The sequence below is a fragment of the Macaca thibetana genome, chromosome 1 (genome assembly GCF_024542745.1).
Source record: "Macaca thibetana thibetana isolate TM-01 chromosome 1, ASM2454274v1, whole genome shotgun sequence".
NCBI classification, from domain to species: domain Eukaryota; kingdom Metazoa; phylum Chordata; class Mammalia; order Primates; family Cercopithecidae; genus Macaca; species Macaca thibetana.
In genome coordinates, this window is record NC_065578.1 from 215851459 (window position 1) to 215866512 (window position 15054).

Genomic DNA, 15054 nt, shown 5'->3' on the forward strand with positions numbered 1-15054 from the left:
TTTGCTGCTGGTATGTCTTTTATGCTTCTTTAACACTTACTAATAGTGGTTTCAGATCTTCAGCAGATACTTGTATCTAGCTAGAAAAGAGTAGTAGTTTTTCAGTATGTTTATTTTTACAGCAAGCTTTTAAAAACATATATCAAGTGATGGGGTCTGCCTTCCCTTATAACTAACTTTAGTATTTTCTTTTTGTATTGGCTTTAAAGCCTTGGAGAGAAAACACAGGGAATACTGCTCTAGCCTTTCCTGATCACAGGCAACTTCGTGTGTGTCATTATAACCAAGACCACCAAACTTACTTTCCTCAAAAACAATGAATAAGCCTTTGCTTAAAGCCTGGTATAAACTACTACAGTTAAGAAGTTTCTGTAGTTTCTACTCAGCAAAATAAAGAAACCAAAGCACAGTATTTTACTTTGAGAGAATTTGGGAAAAAACAGTATTAGACTTCCTTCTGTGATGCCAGAAAGGGACCTTTTTGGTCCCATACTTTAATCCCTTGAAACACTTAGGCTAGTACCTTTCTCCATCCCGACCTTCTCAATATTTTTGCTTACACAGCACTTGTCCCCCAGATTGTGAGCTCCTTGTAGGCACAATCCCTGCCTTTTTCAGATTTTTGACTCCCAGGCTAAGTGATCCCCTGAACATACTCAGTGTTTACTAGATGAATGACCTGTACCCAGGGTTGGGCCTCTATTTAATTCTTCTCTCTTCTTCTTAAAATAAATATTGATTTAAAATTAAGGCATCAGTAGTGGCTGTCCTTTGATGTAAGTGCTACATATTTACGGATCTGGGGAACCTACCAAGTTATAAATAACTTCCCATAAATCCTGAATCTGAACAACACAGGCCTTAAGCGCTGTAAGAGTGAAAATGCCATTGGGTTTGCATCTAGTGTTTCCAAAAAGGCATTTTATATATTAAAATTTATCATTAAATGCAATGCCAGTTTTTCTTTTTAAAACTATATTTTATGTTGGGAGAAAGTCCTTATGATTCTACTGGTGAAATATGGATACATTATGTGTACATCATTTCTGGAGAAACAGTGCTGAATAAAATTTGAACTCATGACATCAATATGGCAGAATATATTAAACTCTAACAAAGGACATGTTTTCACTAACACACAAAACTTAAGACATCAGACAAGGCAATCCAAGCTCACAATGTCTTACTGTTGATTTTTTCCAGCTCTCTATACACACTCAGTAAGAACTCCAACATTCCAATTTTAAAACCTAGGAGAACTTCATTAAGTAGATGCCAGCTTACTAGGGCTAACCAAATAATACAAAGTTACCAAGGTAAATCACAAAAGAGATAATGCTTAAATCTATTCATTACTCATCTATTTTTTGCTAACAAGACTAATAAAGAATCCTAATGATACACTCTTAAAAGGCACTAGAAGAACATAAGGATTCTATAAGGAAGGTAGTTAGGTCAAAAACATATAGATGAGGGAAGTCTGCCTAACAGGGCCCCTCATTTGTTTCTCCACTATCTTCAGGTAACATTTTAAAGCCAAACTTAGTTCCTTCTCAATCACTTCTCTAGACTTTCCAAGGGCATCAGATCAGGTCGGTCCACGACTTCAAGACTACTTTCTTGGTAACATTAGTAACACCTTCTCCAAGCTACAAACTACTTCTAATATTTCTCGATAGAATATTAAATTGAGAATCCTTTAGAATAAATACCATAATGGTTGTGTTCTCCAAACCTTCTTACAACCCATAGTGTAGCTCAACCTGAGCTACTTCCACGTAAAGATTTCAAGATGTCAGTGAAGGAGACACACAGGCCTCCGCCTCTCTCCGCTTCTAGACAGCAAGAAAGTTCGGCGTTCTGGTGCGTCTTCCCCACAGCATGACCAGATCTGAATGTAAGACAAAAGGTAGGTAAAGGCTGGATTTCTGGAGTATTTCCTAAGAAAGTGTGGGGCAGGAATTCAATGGCAATACCCTCCAGAGTGCTAAGGTACAAAGTGTGTTGCCAGAGGGGTGGAGAAGTAATAGGCTGGAAGGGAAGGAGGGAGAGGTGGTAGTGACGGTTTCCTAAGAGGCAATTAGTGTAACAGCTATTTCAGAATGGACAGGGTGGATTTCTGCATGAAAACAAAACAAAATGAAACAAGGTAAATCAGAGAATATTTGCAGTATTTGCATTTAGCTCTTCTATATACCTGTGATTTCACTGTTTCTGCATGCTCAGAATGGTATTCAAGGGGGCCTATGACTTACTAGAACATATACAGCATGGCACCATCATATCATGCCATGTATGTTCAAAAACAAATACTCTTGCAACCTAAACAGACAGCAGTTAACTTCAAATATTAAATTATGCTTTGTTTTGAACGTGGTTATTACTCATCTACTTAGAATTTTGAAGCTGGAGAGAGTTATCTGAGAGCCTTCACAAAGGCCTCCCCTGTATGTTGGTTCAAAGGAAACGACAAATAGGAAGAAAGCTTACATCGAAAACCACGTGTCTCCCGTTAGAAGTTCATTACCACCTCGTTTTCCGAAAGTGCACTTTCGATGTCACCTTGGCAATGCAAATATTTATTTCTAAAGACTCAATTTGATATCCATGTATTTACTTTTTTTCAACAGAGAAGGGATTCCTTCCTCTGGGACCAACTAGTAAAAGTAGTTTCTCCTTAACTTTAAGGTACGGAGCACATTGTAAAAACAAAAACAAGAAACTCAGGGCCCTAAAACAACAGTCCAAAGCCCAGAGGTGGGTGGGTTTGGATGTCAACAAAGTGGACCAGAGGAAGCAAAACACTGCATGCCACAGTCCTGCAGACGGGGGATCGGCGAGTCTGGGTTTCAGGACATTTCGAAACAATCCACTCCCACTCCGCCGCCCTGGGCGGGGTGGGGGGCGGTGATGGGGAGACTCTGCCGTCGCGCCGGGTCTCCGCCCGCAGTCGGAAGAGTTGGGAGCAGGCCTCGGGCGGTAGCTCCTCAAACTCGGACCGCATCCCACCTCCACCCTGGCCTCAGTCCCGGGGCGGAGCACCAGTCCCCAGACGCCAAACTGCAAGTCCCCAGGCATCGCGCATCTCTCAAAGGCTCCCCGCCAGCCCACCTTTTCCTCCAGAACCACCCCAAGTTTCACTCGACGCTCCAGGTCAGGGGTCCCCGACCTCCCGCCATTTCTCCACGTCGCCGCAGCTCAGGACAGGAGGAGAGAGCCTCAAGGTGACACCTCATTTTGGCCAGTGGATCCGGGTCCTGGGTCCGAGTTCCTGGGCACCAGGTGCCAGGCAGCCCGAGCTCCCGGGCCCAGCCTCCCGTGAGAGGCCCGTCGCCTCACCTGGCAGCGGCACACGATGTCGGCATCCTGCGCCAACAGATCCACCACCTTCCCTTTGCCTTCGTCGCCCCACTGCGCACCGAGCACCACCGTCACCCGGTTTCCTCCGGGCCGCGCCCTGGGGCGGCCGCAATCGCCGTTGGGCAGGGAGGATGTCGCCGGGTAGGTCTTGGCTAACGCCATGGCTCCGGTGACGCGAGGAGAGCCCGAGGGAGAGGCGGCCGCCGAGGAGTGAACGAACCGAACTGCTCTGCGGCCGCCAGCCACATGCGGAGGAAGAAGGAGCCAGAGGCCGGCCCCGCCCCCGCCCCGCCGGGCCGCCACCCTCCAGCCAGTCCCCGCCCCGCTCTCCGCCACAGCCCGCTCAATGGGGGACCATGACTGCCCCGCGCAGGCCGGCCTCGGCAGCACCGCCCGCAGGAAGAGGCCCTGGTGGCGGCAACCGCCGCCACCCCGGACCGAGGCCACGCCCCTTCCGCGGCCTGGCGCGCCACTCCTGTGCGAACCTCGCGAGCGGAAAAGGTCAGGGGCGGGGCTTCGAGAGCGCTTCTCCTTCAGCACCCCGCCTACCCGCTCTACCTCTCGCTTTCAAACTGGAGAGGCGCGGAGGCGCGTGTAGAGCGTCGGACTACAACTCCCAGCACGCAACGCTCTGGGCTGCGGCGGCGTATTCTGGGGCCCCTGTGTCTGCCATCTGCAGGTTTGTCTGGATTTGTCTTTATTAAGGAATGAACGTGTACAAAATACAAAGTGTGGAATTTCTCAGTACAAACAGCATAAAATCGGAACGTGTAAGTGTAGAATTGGAAATTGAAAGTCTGGAAGTAACAGAGATGGGGACAGGGATCAAATAAGACAAAATTCAAGGCCGGGCGCGGTGGCTCAAGCCTGTAATCCCAGCACTTTGGGAGGCCCAGACGGGCGGATCACGAGGTCAGGAGATCGAGACCATCCTGGCTAACAGGGTGAAACCCCGTCTCTACTAAAAAAATACAAAAAAACTAGCTGGGCGAGGTGGCGGCACCTGTAGTCCCAGCTACTCGGGAGGCTGAGGCAGGAGAATGGCGGGAACCCGGGAGGCGGAGCTTGCAGTGAGCTGAGATCCGGCCACTGCACTCCAGCCTGGGCGACAGAGCGAGACAACGTCTCAAAAAAAAAAAAAAGACAAAATTCAACAGTAAGGCGATAAGGTAAAGGACATGAGATCTGAAATCAATAAATCAAGTAAAGTCCTAATTCTCATTTTACACAGTAATAACAAAGGCTCAGAGAGGAGGAGTGGATTACCTATGTCATATATAGTACATATATGCAGATACTGTCATGCACTTCTTTTCTTTTTTTAAATCCCCACAACCATATAAGGTAGGTGATCCTCTATTATCCTTATTTTACAGGATTTAAAAGCTAGGTAACTTGCCCTAGTGAGGCCTGAATTGGTACTTCGATAATCTGAGTCCAGAGCCCATGTCCTTCCTGTAGATTCCACTGTCTCTTAGTTACAGTTGTAACTAGATTCTGGCGTATACCTACTGTTCATCTAATGCCCTTTCAACTCCAACACAAATTAACCATGATGTTTAATTCTGATAAAAGGTGCTTCGAAAAAAAGTGGGAATAGAATCACATTACATGTACCATCTCCCAAATCGCCTGGACATACTGTATGTTCACTAATGGTCTCTAGAGCGCACTTTAGTATTTTATTTCTAGTCAATGAGTTAAGTCAGGAACATTGAGAACCTGCTATTTACTAAGTGTCCTGGGCACTGATAACATAGGAGAAATAAAGATACAATTGCAGCCCTCAAGGATTCAAATTATTCGGTCTATTGATTAGTAAACAAATTAATTATAATACTATGTGATAATTGGTGTCTATCTTGGCCTTATTACAAGATCACAAACGTTTTGGAAATGAGAATGCCATCTATTTCTTTCTACTCAAATGCCCGAGGTAGTGCTGGGCAGATAGTAGATACTGAATAAGCACATGTTACTAATCATTTCCATTCAATTTTTAAAAATCATTTATGGGAGACTGATTGGAGTAATAAAACAACTCTGGTTTCCTGCGCAGCCAGCTCTACATGAATTACTATTTCTTTATTGCCATTCCCCTGTCTTGATGAATCGACCCTGTCTCGGCAGTGGACAAGGTGAACTGCTTGGGTGGTTACAAATTTGGGGGCGTGTCTGGGATTGCTGTTGTGGCTACCTGCTTGTGGTTCAGTGGCCCCCCTCCAGCGATGGATCCAGAAGCCTGCCCAGGTGGACACCCAGTTCTCTTGGACTGGGGGCTGACTCTGGTACTCTCTCTACTGGCGGGGCGCTGCCAACCCAGTGTGCATGGATTTAATTGCAATGGAGAAATAGTCCTGGGGAGATGTCCCTTAACTGTAACCCTATCACAGGGTGTCTGTCTGTAGCCCCATTGCGTGGCGGGGTGTCTGGATTGGAGAGCATCCTAGATGCTGCCAATGCCTCCTTTCTCCCGACTGGTTCTGTAGCCCTATGGTGGGGTGTCTGTAGCCCCACTGCAGGGTGTCTGTTCGGCTCCTGGAGGGTCTCGGTTGGCTCTAACTAGTAGGAAGAGTCTAGGTTTGGGAGACTTCTCCTCAATCAGAAGATTACAAAGAGGTTTCTCAGAAGGAGAATAGGAGGATAGTTGGGAAGGGATACTCCTGGAGTTCTTGGTTAGGGATCTGATTGGGAAGGCCTCTGTCCTCTCGTCTTTGTGTGTGTTTGTCTATGTGGAAGGGATCTCAGAAGAGGTTGCTGATGGAGTCCAGCAGACCTAACTCAGACCCCTCCTTATTTGTCTGGTCACATTTGATGAGCCCTAGAGAAGGCTCAACAGGCCTATCTTGGGGCGACTATCTGCTCTTCCTTTTGCCCAGAGACCCCATTGTGAATTACCATTCCGAGGTCATCCCTCCCCACCTGGAGTGGATCAAAGACAACAGGGACCAACGGGAGAAAGGTTTTGAGCTTTGCCAGGCTGATACTGGGTGCTGAACGAGGTGACTAATATGTGTTTTGTTATGTGTGTTTTGCTGGGATGGAAAATGTTAATTTGGTTCTCCACGCAGCCCTCTGGGCAGCATCTTGCAAATTAAGAATCTTGTCTATGGTTCCATAAAGCAGGAAAGGGTGACTTTCCCTTGTAAAGTGGCTGGAACCCCACAGCTATAGCACAAGCAAGCAGGGTCATCAAAAGCCACTCCATTCTTCTGGAAGCTGCAGAGAAAGGGAACCTGGAAATCTGGTATGTTGGCAAAAAGGGTGTGAAATTCTTACCAGACAAGTTTCTGGTCTCTCTCTCTCTCTCTCTCTCTCTCTGTCTCTCAGTAAATAGTAAACTGTTTGTCTCCTCTACAAGGGTTTGATGAACAGAAAAAAGGATTTGTGAGACTAGTCTTAGGCTGTAGCAAATCTGGTGTAGTTTTGTGCTAAGAATTTGTCTTTCTGTGTTCTGTAGTGGAGAGATGGGTATCCACAGGATAGAACGTGGCTTTAGGACCCCTATAAGCCTGCTTTTCAAGCCAGCTTGGCAGGCTGGTCAGTTACAAACTTTACTACAGGTCCCTGAAGCCAATACTGTGTGAAATTTCTCTGTCTTGTATTGTGTCCTTAAGAGCTTAACTTTGTGACCATGTGGAGATACTTTCTCTTGGTTTCTGCCATCTGGAAGACAGGAATTTGGAGATTTGTAGGTTAGCCCTAAACATTTTCTTGAGCAGTTAAAAGCCTTTGCAAGCTTGAAATTGGCTTCTTTAGGCTCCTGGAAAGAATAGAAACTGCTCAGTGCTGTATAACTCAGTAGCTAAGGCTTTGCCTCTTGACAGTGGGGGTCTGCGTTCTATTCCTGGCTTCCAGAATGATTCCCCTCTGGTTTTTTATTTATGTAACTTTGCCATTTATCGAGGTTCCCCGCCTCCCCCGCCCCCATGGATAGCTTCTGATTTCCTGTCTTGAATTTTCCTTTCTCTAAACTACCCTGGGGGAGATTCTAAATCTTGTAGAAAAAAAAAAAACTGCTTACCATCTCTTTGAGACACCTGTGTGTCCATGGTTAAATTATAACCTTAGTTAAAATGTATTAATTTCATATGGGAAGTTACCCGTGGTAGAATTCAAAAGCCAAAAATATTGGCCGCTTGGCATGGCTAAAGTTGGGTAATAAAATTTTTAAGGGTTTGTTTTTTTAAGAGCACTATAGTTAAGAGTCAGCTTAATTAAAAGTGGATAAACCAGCTATAGATATATTTAAAAGGCCTTTATGTTTCTGTCTTCTTGGATCTTGTTTTTCTGGAAAAAGATCTTTTTGCCTTCTCAGTCAACTGAATTATTTTCCTCCACTTTTTTGTTTTGCCTATCTTAATGCACACGAGAGGCCGTGAGATAGCTTCCGGCAGCCTGGGACTCCTTGGGAAAAACAGGAGGCACCACAGTCCCCGTTTTGGAAGAAAGCTCTGTTTTCCTCATGAAACCCCGAGAATTAAAAACAGATAGATCCCTCTCAAAATCAAAGGCTCTGTTCTGTTTTGCATTGTGTTATCTGATGGTTTTGAGTTTTAGGGGTATCAGAAATTACTTCTCATTCTGAGAGAGCTTTGGTGTGTAACAACCAGGTAGGAAATATGTTTTAGAGGTTGGCTGATAGTAGTTATGGAGGCATACTTGAGTCTTTGCACACTTGGATCAGAGAAGCACGCTTTGGCCACCTGGAAGACATGGAAACATTCCCCCTGCCCCACAGAGAGAGGAGACTCCCATGGGGGGTGGTCTAATTACAAATGGACTAATTGGCTTTGCGGTGCCTTGCAATGAAATGCACAGTCGGTAAAAGCACTGCACTGCCTTCTCTCGAAGTATTTCCCTCCTCTTGGGATCCGGGATCCAGTATAAAACGGAACCCTTATTTTTAAGAATCTGTCTTTGCCTTCAGTGGCTTATTTGCTGCTTATTTGGCCCTAGAAACACAAGCTTTCCTGGCCCTGTTCCTCCAGGGGCTCCCCCATGAAGCCAGTAATCCAATTAAAAAACTGGCAAATGAAAAATCTTACAAGTGCTGAATCTTCTGTCTGGTGTGTGACGTTTATATAAAAAAGCTCTGATTAATTTCCTTAGAAAAATGAGCGCTTACATCACATATTTTGTCGGAAAAATAGAAACTTGAATGCCTTTTTAGTCACATGACTTTAGTAATCTTTTGGAAATAAAGACAGCTTTAAAGATTATTGGTAAAATGTCATGAAAATATAGACATTTAGTCTAAATTAAGATCAGAGATCAGATTTGCTAAATGCTTTAAAGTCAAATTGTTCCTTGGACTTTTTTTTTTTGAGACGGAGTCTCGCTCTGTCGCCCAGGCTGGAGTGCAGTGGCCGCATCTCAGCTCACTGCAAGCTCCGCCTCCCAGGTCTACGCCATTCTCCTGCCTCAGCCTCCCGAGTAGCTGGGACTACAGGCGCCCGCCACCTCACCTGGCTAGTTTTTTGTATTTTTTAGTAGAGACGGGGTTTCACCGTATTAGCCAGGCTGGTCTCGATCTCCTGACCTTGTGATCCGCCCGTGTCGGCCTCCCAAAGTGCTGGGATTACAGGCTTGAGCCACCGCGCCCGGCTGTTCCTTGGACTTTTGAAAATCGTTTGATTTACCTACTTTGGAGCATTAGGTTATAAATAAGGCGTGGGGACACATGGACAGCCATGCCCCTAGTTATGCTGAAAACAGGCCTTATCTTCACTTCTGTCTGGTGTCCTAGGTTCCACCCCTAGAATTAACTCACTCACTGATCAGGTTTTTCACTAAAATGAAAGTTGCTAACGTGAAACTGAGATTACTGGAGAAACAGTTTTACATACAAGGTGTGTAGGGAATTTTTTTTGGTAAAAGATTATAAGAAGGCATAGGAATATGGCTTTTGTTAAAGGGCATGTAATTTTGTCTAGTTCAGAGGGTTTTAAAGATTGTCTCACCCTAAAAGAGGAACGGAACAAATCTGAAGGTTTAAGCAAAGTGAAAAGGTTTGTAAAGGGTGAATCTAAAAAAAAATTCTGTGGGTATAAATAAGTTGGCTAAGAGCTGAAAGAAATAATTAGCTTTTTTCTGTAGGTTAAAATATTAAAATCATACTGATGTGGGGCCAGAATCTGGGCCCCTGTGTCCAAATAACAGGGTTTTCTTAGAAAACTGATCTGCTGTTTGATGGAAAATTGTAAAGGGTTCTAAAAAGTTTATGAAAATCTTACCTTATGGTCAAACTAATTAAAACTGGATAGAGATATAAAACTTTATTTAAAAAAACTAGCTTTAACATTAAAGATGCACATGAAATTTGGTTTTCTCTTCTGAAGACGATTTTTATGTAATGTTAAAAGATAATGAAAGGGTTTTGTTTTCTCCGTTGGATAAATGGCAGGGGAAAAAAAGGAGGAGAGAGAGAAGAGAGATTCAGTTGGCCTCGTGCTATTTTCATTGGATCTTCCTTTGGAAAGCTAAGTCACCTCTATCACAGTAAAGGTTTTTCTTTTTGTTTTTAATTGTTTTGGAGTTATCATTTTGGCCAAATGAATGACTTATAGTGACCTGGGATTCTATTTTGTGATATCCAGTGTTTTAAACCTTTGATATTTGATAGACTTTCCAAAATCAAATTATAAATTATGTCTCTTTCTAACCTAATATTTTAGATATTAGGTCCTCTAAAGTCCAAAAATCATACAGGAAGCATTGTCAAATATAAAATGGTGTTCGGCTTTCTTTGGTCTATATTTGTGTAAATGTGTTATTGGTATATGTTCCAAAATTAGGTAAAACTGCTATAATTCTAATATGACTTAGGATATGTTACCAGTAATAATTATAATTATTATGTTAAATGACTGTGTGCCACAGAGGTAAATTTCTTTGTCAGTTGTGCCTTTAACAGTGGCTGCCCTAAAATGTTTTTGTCATCCACAGACAATTGTTGTCTCACGTTGGTCCTCTTTAAAACATGATTTTATAATCGGCTATAAAATTTAACAAGTGCTCTTAAATGCAGGTTTCTGATTAATAACTCTGGGAGATTGTGACATTAGAATAGAAAAAACTTTTCAAATAGAAGAGGGAATGATGTTTGGTTTTCTTTGGGGCTGTGTTTGTATAAATATGTTACTGGTATGTGTTCCAAAAGTATGGGAAATTTCTCTAATGTTCTAATTTAGTGTACATTATTAATAATTATAATTGTTATGTAAAATTGTTGTATGCCACAGAAGTAACCAAAATTCCTAGTCAGTTGTAGCTTTAATAGTGGCTATGGGCTTTTGCCATCCACAGACCTTTGGTCCTTTTCAAAAGGCAGTTTATATGACAGATATAGGACTCTGAGTGCAGGTCTCAGATAACTTTAAAAATTGTGTTATTGGAATGGAGGAAAAAAACCAAACTTATAGGGCTCTCATGGAGAGCTAATGTGTTAAACATTGCTAAACCTTTTGTTTTCAGAGTCAGGAGAACTTATTTCTTTAGAGCTATTTGCAACTTCTAACAAGTGAGTAAAATATACTCCTGTGAACAAAATTTAGAGTATATTTGTTCCTCTCTACCTGATTTCTCCAAAATTTGGAAACTATTTGTGAATATTCTCAATTTATGGCAGTATGGTTAATTGCATAAGTGCAATAAGAATGTTTTCTTTTGTAACAGAACACAACTGGAGAAATTGGTTATTTTACCAAGGCCTTGACTGGAATGGCATGCTTCCTTTAAAGAATCAAAGTTGACTTACAGAGCCAATTAAAGCCCATTGGGGAATCTGGCCTATACCTTGTCGACACAGAGTCCCTGTACAAGGTTCCTGACCTGTGGTAAGTAAAGAATGTCACTTTCTAACGGGCCCAGGAACTCCAAGTTATCTTGAGACTTCAAGAGGAAAGGAATTTTCGAATACCAACTCACAGGTATTTGAGGCTGGGCTCAGTTTTTTTTCTTTTTTTGAGTCGGAATCTAGTTCTGTCGCCAGGCTGGAGTTCAGTGGCTCAATCTCAGCTCACCGCAACCTCTGCCTCCCAGGTTCAAGTGATTTTCCTGCCTCAGCCTCTCGAGTAGCTGGGATTACAGGCATGCGTCACCACGCCCAGCTAATTTTTGTATTTTTAGTAAAGATGGGGTTTCACCTTGTTGGCTAGGACAGTCTTGATCTCCTGACCTCGTGATCCACCCACTTCAGTCTCCCAAAGTGCTAGGATTACAGGCATGAGCAACTGCGCCCAGCCTAGGCTCACCTTTTAAAAAGTCTTATCTGAGATTCTTCGTGGAACAGAGTTCTATCAAAGCCAATGAAAAAAGCCTAAGTGAAAAATAATTATTATTGCTGCACTTTATGCAAATAATCAGGCCAAGTACAGTAAGACTAAAGTTTATTTTATAAACAAATCAGTTCTATCATGGTTTGTTTTGAATAAAAATGGTGATGAGAGAAAAAAATTATGCTTCAAAAGAAAAACTATAGTACACTGTTGTTAGGTGTTCTTGAGGTTTTTTCTGCAGTTTAGACTAAACACTAAATTCTTTGTGGGTTAGAAGTCCCCAGACTAATGCTTTCAAATCTTTGCTTTTAAAATTGGGAATTGTACTCCTCATCCTAGGACTCATTATTTACCTTATAGCAGGCTGTTCACTTAAACATTGTAGTAAAACTATAGATGAGAGTACTAATGTGTTTGCCATGCCAGCCTTGGAAACCCAGCCAGGCCTGCATGAGTCGCTTAGACAGTTGCAGAGCGGTTCCACTCTTCTCACCTTGGAGTTCACTCCCATTCCCATTATGTCCTCTGTCATCTGGAATAAGCCAGAGTGATCAACGGCCTTTTCCCATCTTCATAACCTACCCAAAGGGAAGGGTTGAAACCATCTTTGCAAAATTTTGATTGAGACAGTGAAAGAGATCTAACTTAATGGACTGTATCTTGCTTCTAACCTCAAAGCTGTCATTGTTCATTCCTGGGCATAGGCTGAACTAACTTTGGACTTTGGGAGAAATTTAGTTTATAGTTTACATAAAGATGGTAACAGCCCTTTCCCAAAGCAGACCTCCTTCTTGCCTGGAGACTAGATTGTCTTTGTAGGACTAACATTAACCACAAGATTTGAAAATAGGTTTAGGAGTCATGCAGCTGGAGGATACAAGATTCTGACTCTCCCTGAACTGCTCCTAAGATTAGTGCTGGAGAGATTTTGCAGACCCTGTACTTGCTGGATCAGCTGGCACCACCCAGATCAATCAACTGGCTCATCTGTTCTTGTGGCACCCGCCCAGGAAGTGACTCAGTACAAGAAGACAGCTTCTACTCCCTATGATTTCATCCCCGACCAACCAGCACTCCTGGATCACTGGCTTCCGCCAACCCACCAAGCTATCCTTAAAAACTCTGCTCCCCTGTTGTTCAGAGAGGCTGATTTGAGTAATAATAAAACTCCAGTCTCCTGCAACAAATAAATAAATAAATAAAATAAAAATCATTTATGGTGTGCCTGGCCAGGTCTGGTGGCTCACACCTGTTATCCCAGCACTTTGGGAGGCTGAGGCAGGTGGATCACTTGAGGCCAGGAGTTCGAGACCAGCCTGGGCAACATGGGGAAACCTCGTCAGTACTAAAAATACAAAAATTAGCCGGGCCCTGTGGCACATGCCTGTAATCCCAGCTACTCCTGAGGCTGAAGCAGGAGAATCGCTTGAACGCGGGAGGCGGAGGTTGCAGTGAGCCGAGCCAGATGGAGCCACTGCACTCCAGCCTAGGTGACAGAGGGTGACTCTGTCTCAAAAACAACAAGGCCGAGACGGGCGGATCACGAGGTCAGGCGATCGAGACCATCATGGCGAACACGGTGAAACCCTGTCTCTACTAAAAAAAACATACAAAAAAAAAAAATGAGCCTGGCGAGGTGGCGGGTGCTTGTAGTCCCATCTACTCGGGAGGCTGAGGCAGGAGAATGGCGGGAACCCGGGAGGCGGAGCTTGCAGTGAGCTGAGATCCGGCCACTGCACTCCCGCCTGGGCGACAGAGCGAGACTCCGTCTCAAAACAACAACAACAACAACGACAATCACTTATAACGTGCCTGCTCCCTGGAAAGCACTGCCAGATATGTATTTGCTATTGCAGTGTCCATACACAGTCACATGAAGATGTGGGCTAAAACACACACTACCTTAAAAGTTTCACATTCATTCAGGCAACTGGGATTTTTCTTTTTCTTCTCTTTCTTTCTTCCTTCCCTGCTTCCTTCCTTCCTTCTTTCTTTCTTTTTTTTTTTTTTTTTTTTTTAATTGGCAACTCGGATTTTTCGAAGTGTTTTTGCTATCTCACTGCTGGAAAGCCTGGTTCTGCCTTTCCTAAAATCCGTTGTGCAGGTTCCCATTCCAGCTACTTTCAGGCCTCCAGGGAGCGCAGGCAGCGGCGCGCACGCGCACACTTCTCCCTCGCTGGTCCTCAGGCCCGGCCCGCCGTGTCCAGCCGCGCCGGGACCCAAGCGCCTCCTGCCGCCCGCCTGGCCGTTGTCCCCCGGGAATGCGCGAGGCCTGGACGGGAGTGGCCGAGGCGGTTGGGCGGCGGCGGAGCAGGCGCCATGTCAGCCCGGGAAGTGGCCGTGCTGCTGTCGTGGCTGAGCTGCTGTGGCTTGGCCATTTGGAGGTAGAGAGACGCCAGTCGCAGGCGAGCGACTGGGCGGGGATTACCCCCCGCAGGGCGGGCGGGAGGGTCCCGCTCCCCACCCCATGCGCCCCGGGACCGCGGGCCTTGGCCGACCACTGCCTCGTCTCCCGACTCCCCAACACCGGCACCAGTGTCCCGCCGCTCCCACCCGAGAGTTTTCCATGAGCGAGAGGGGCCGCTGTTAGCACTTTGCTGATCCAGTTCCTGCAGTAAGGTCGCAGTACCTTCATGCTGTCCTCAGAACATCTGAGTCCCAGTGAAATCTTGCTTTTTTGTTTTTTAGGGCGGCGGTTGTCTGTTTTAGAGATGGCCTCTTGCTCCGTTGCCCAGGCTGCAATGCAGTGGCGCCATCATAGCTCCCTGTAGCCTGAAACTCCTGGGCCCAAGCGCTCCTCCCACCTCGGCCTCCTGAATAGCTGGGACCACAGGCACGCGCCACCACGCTTGGCTAAATTAAAAAAAAAAAAAAAAATTGGCAGAGACAGGGTCTCACAATATTGCCCAGACTGGTCTTGAACTCGTGGCCTTAAGGGATCCTCCTGCCTGGGCCTCCGAAAGTGCTGTAATTACAGGCCATGAGCTGTGAGCCATGAGCCATCACACCCCAGGCCCTGGGAATACTTACATTCCTCTCCCCTTGTGCGCCCTTCTTTTGCCAGAGGAGAGGATCATTGTGGTCCAAGAGTGAGATGACAGTGCCCTTTTCATTAAAAAATAGCACGTGTCTATCTGCACACCCCACATACCTTTGGGCCTCTTAGATCCGTTTCCAACAAGAATACATTAAATATTAGACATGATAAAGCAAGGATGAAAAGGCATTGTCATTGTTATCTGGGACTAAATTAATAAATTAAACGTGACTCTTTGAACGACTGTTCTCTCCCTAGCCTGTCCTCAGCCCCAGTAGGAGTGAGAAGCAGCTGTTGAGGGAGCAGGTGAGGAGAAAAGGCCTGCCAGGAAAGGCCATTTCATCCTTTCACTACCAGATCTTATTAAATTACATAATT

The 15054-nt window shown here is 44.8% G+C and overlaps 2 protein-coding genes and 1 pseudogene across 7 annotated transcripts in view; 2 read left to right on the forward strand and 1 right to left on the reverse strand.

Annotated features, from left to right (window-relative positions):
• Window positions 1-3801, reverse strand: part of ADSS2 (adenylosuccinate synthase 2) — a 43813-nt gene extending 40012 nt beyond the window's left edge. Inside the window, exon 1 of one of the 2 annotated variants that reach the window (XR_007724371.1) lies at window positions 3340-3599. Coding sequence is in view for 1 of the 2 variants with exons in the window: in XM_050785031.1 (XP_050640988.1) it covers window positions 3340-3522 (183 nt within the window). In the remaining variant the exon portion in view is untranslated. Of the gene's footprint in view, window positions 1-3339 lie in introns of both variants that reach the window. The other variant, XM_050785031.1, reaches the window with a different exon arrangement.
• LOC126951160 (40S ribosomal protein S2-like) overlaps window positions 1-15054 on the forward strand; it is a 375530-nt pseudogene that overhangs the window by 72163 nt on the left and 288313 nt on the right. The gene's annotated exons all lie outside the window — the stretch shown is intronic.
• Window positions 3893-15054, forward strand: part of CATSPERE (catsper channel auxiliary subunit epsilon) — a 185924-nt gene continuing 174762 nt past the window's right edge. For 2 of the 4 annotated variants that reach the window (XM_050784982.1, XM_050784985.1), the window contains exon 1: window positions 13842-14023. In XM_050784982.1, coding sequence (XP_050640939.1) covers window positions 13959-14023 — 65 coding nt within the window. In that variant the 5' untranslated portion in view covers window positions 13842-13958. Of the gene's footprint in view, window positions 4040-11037; window positions 11199-13801; window positions 14024-15054 lie in introns of those variants that run through there. The other 2 variants (XM_050784989.1, XM_050784983.1) reach the window with 2 other exon arrangements.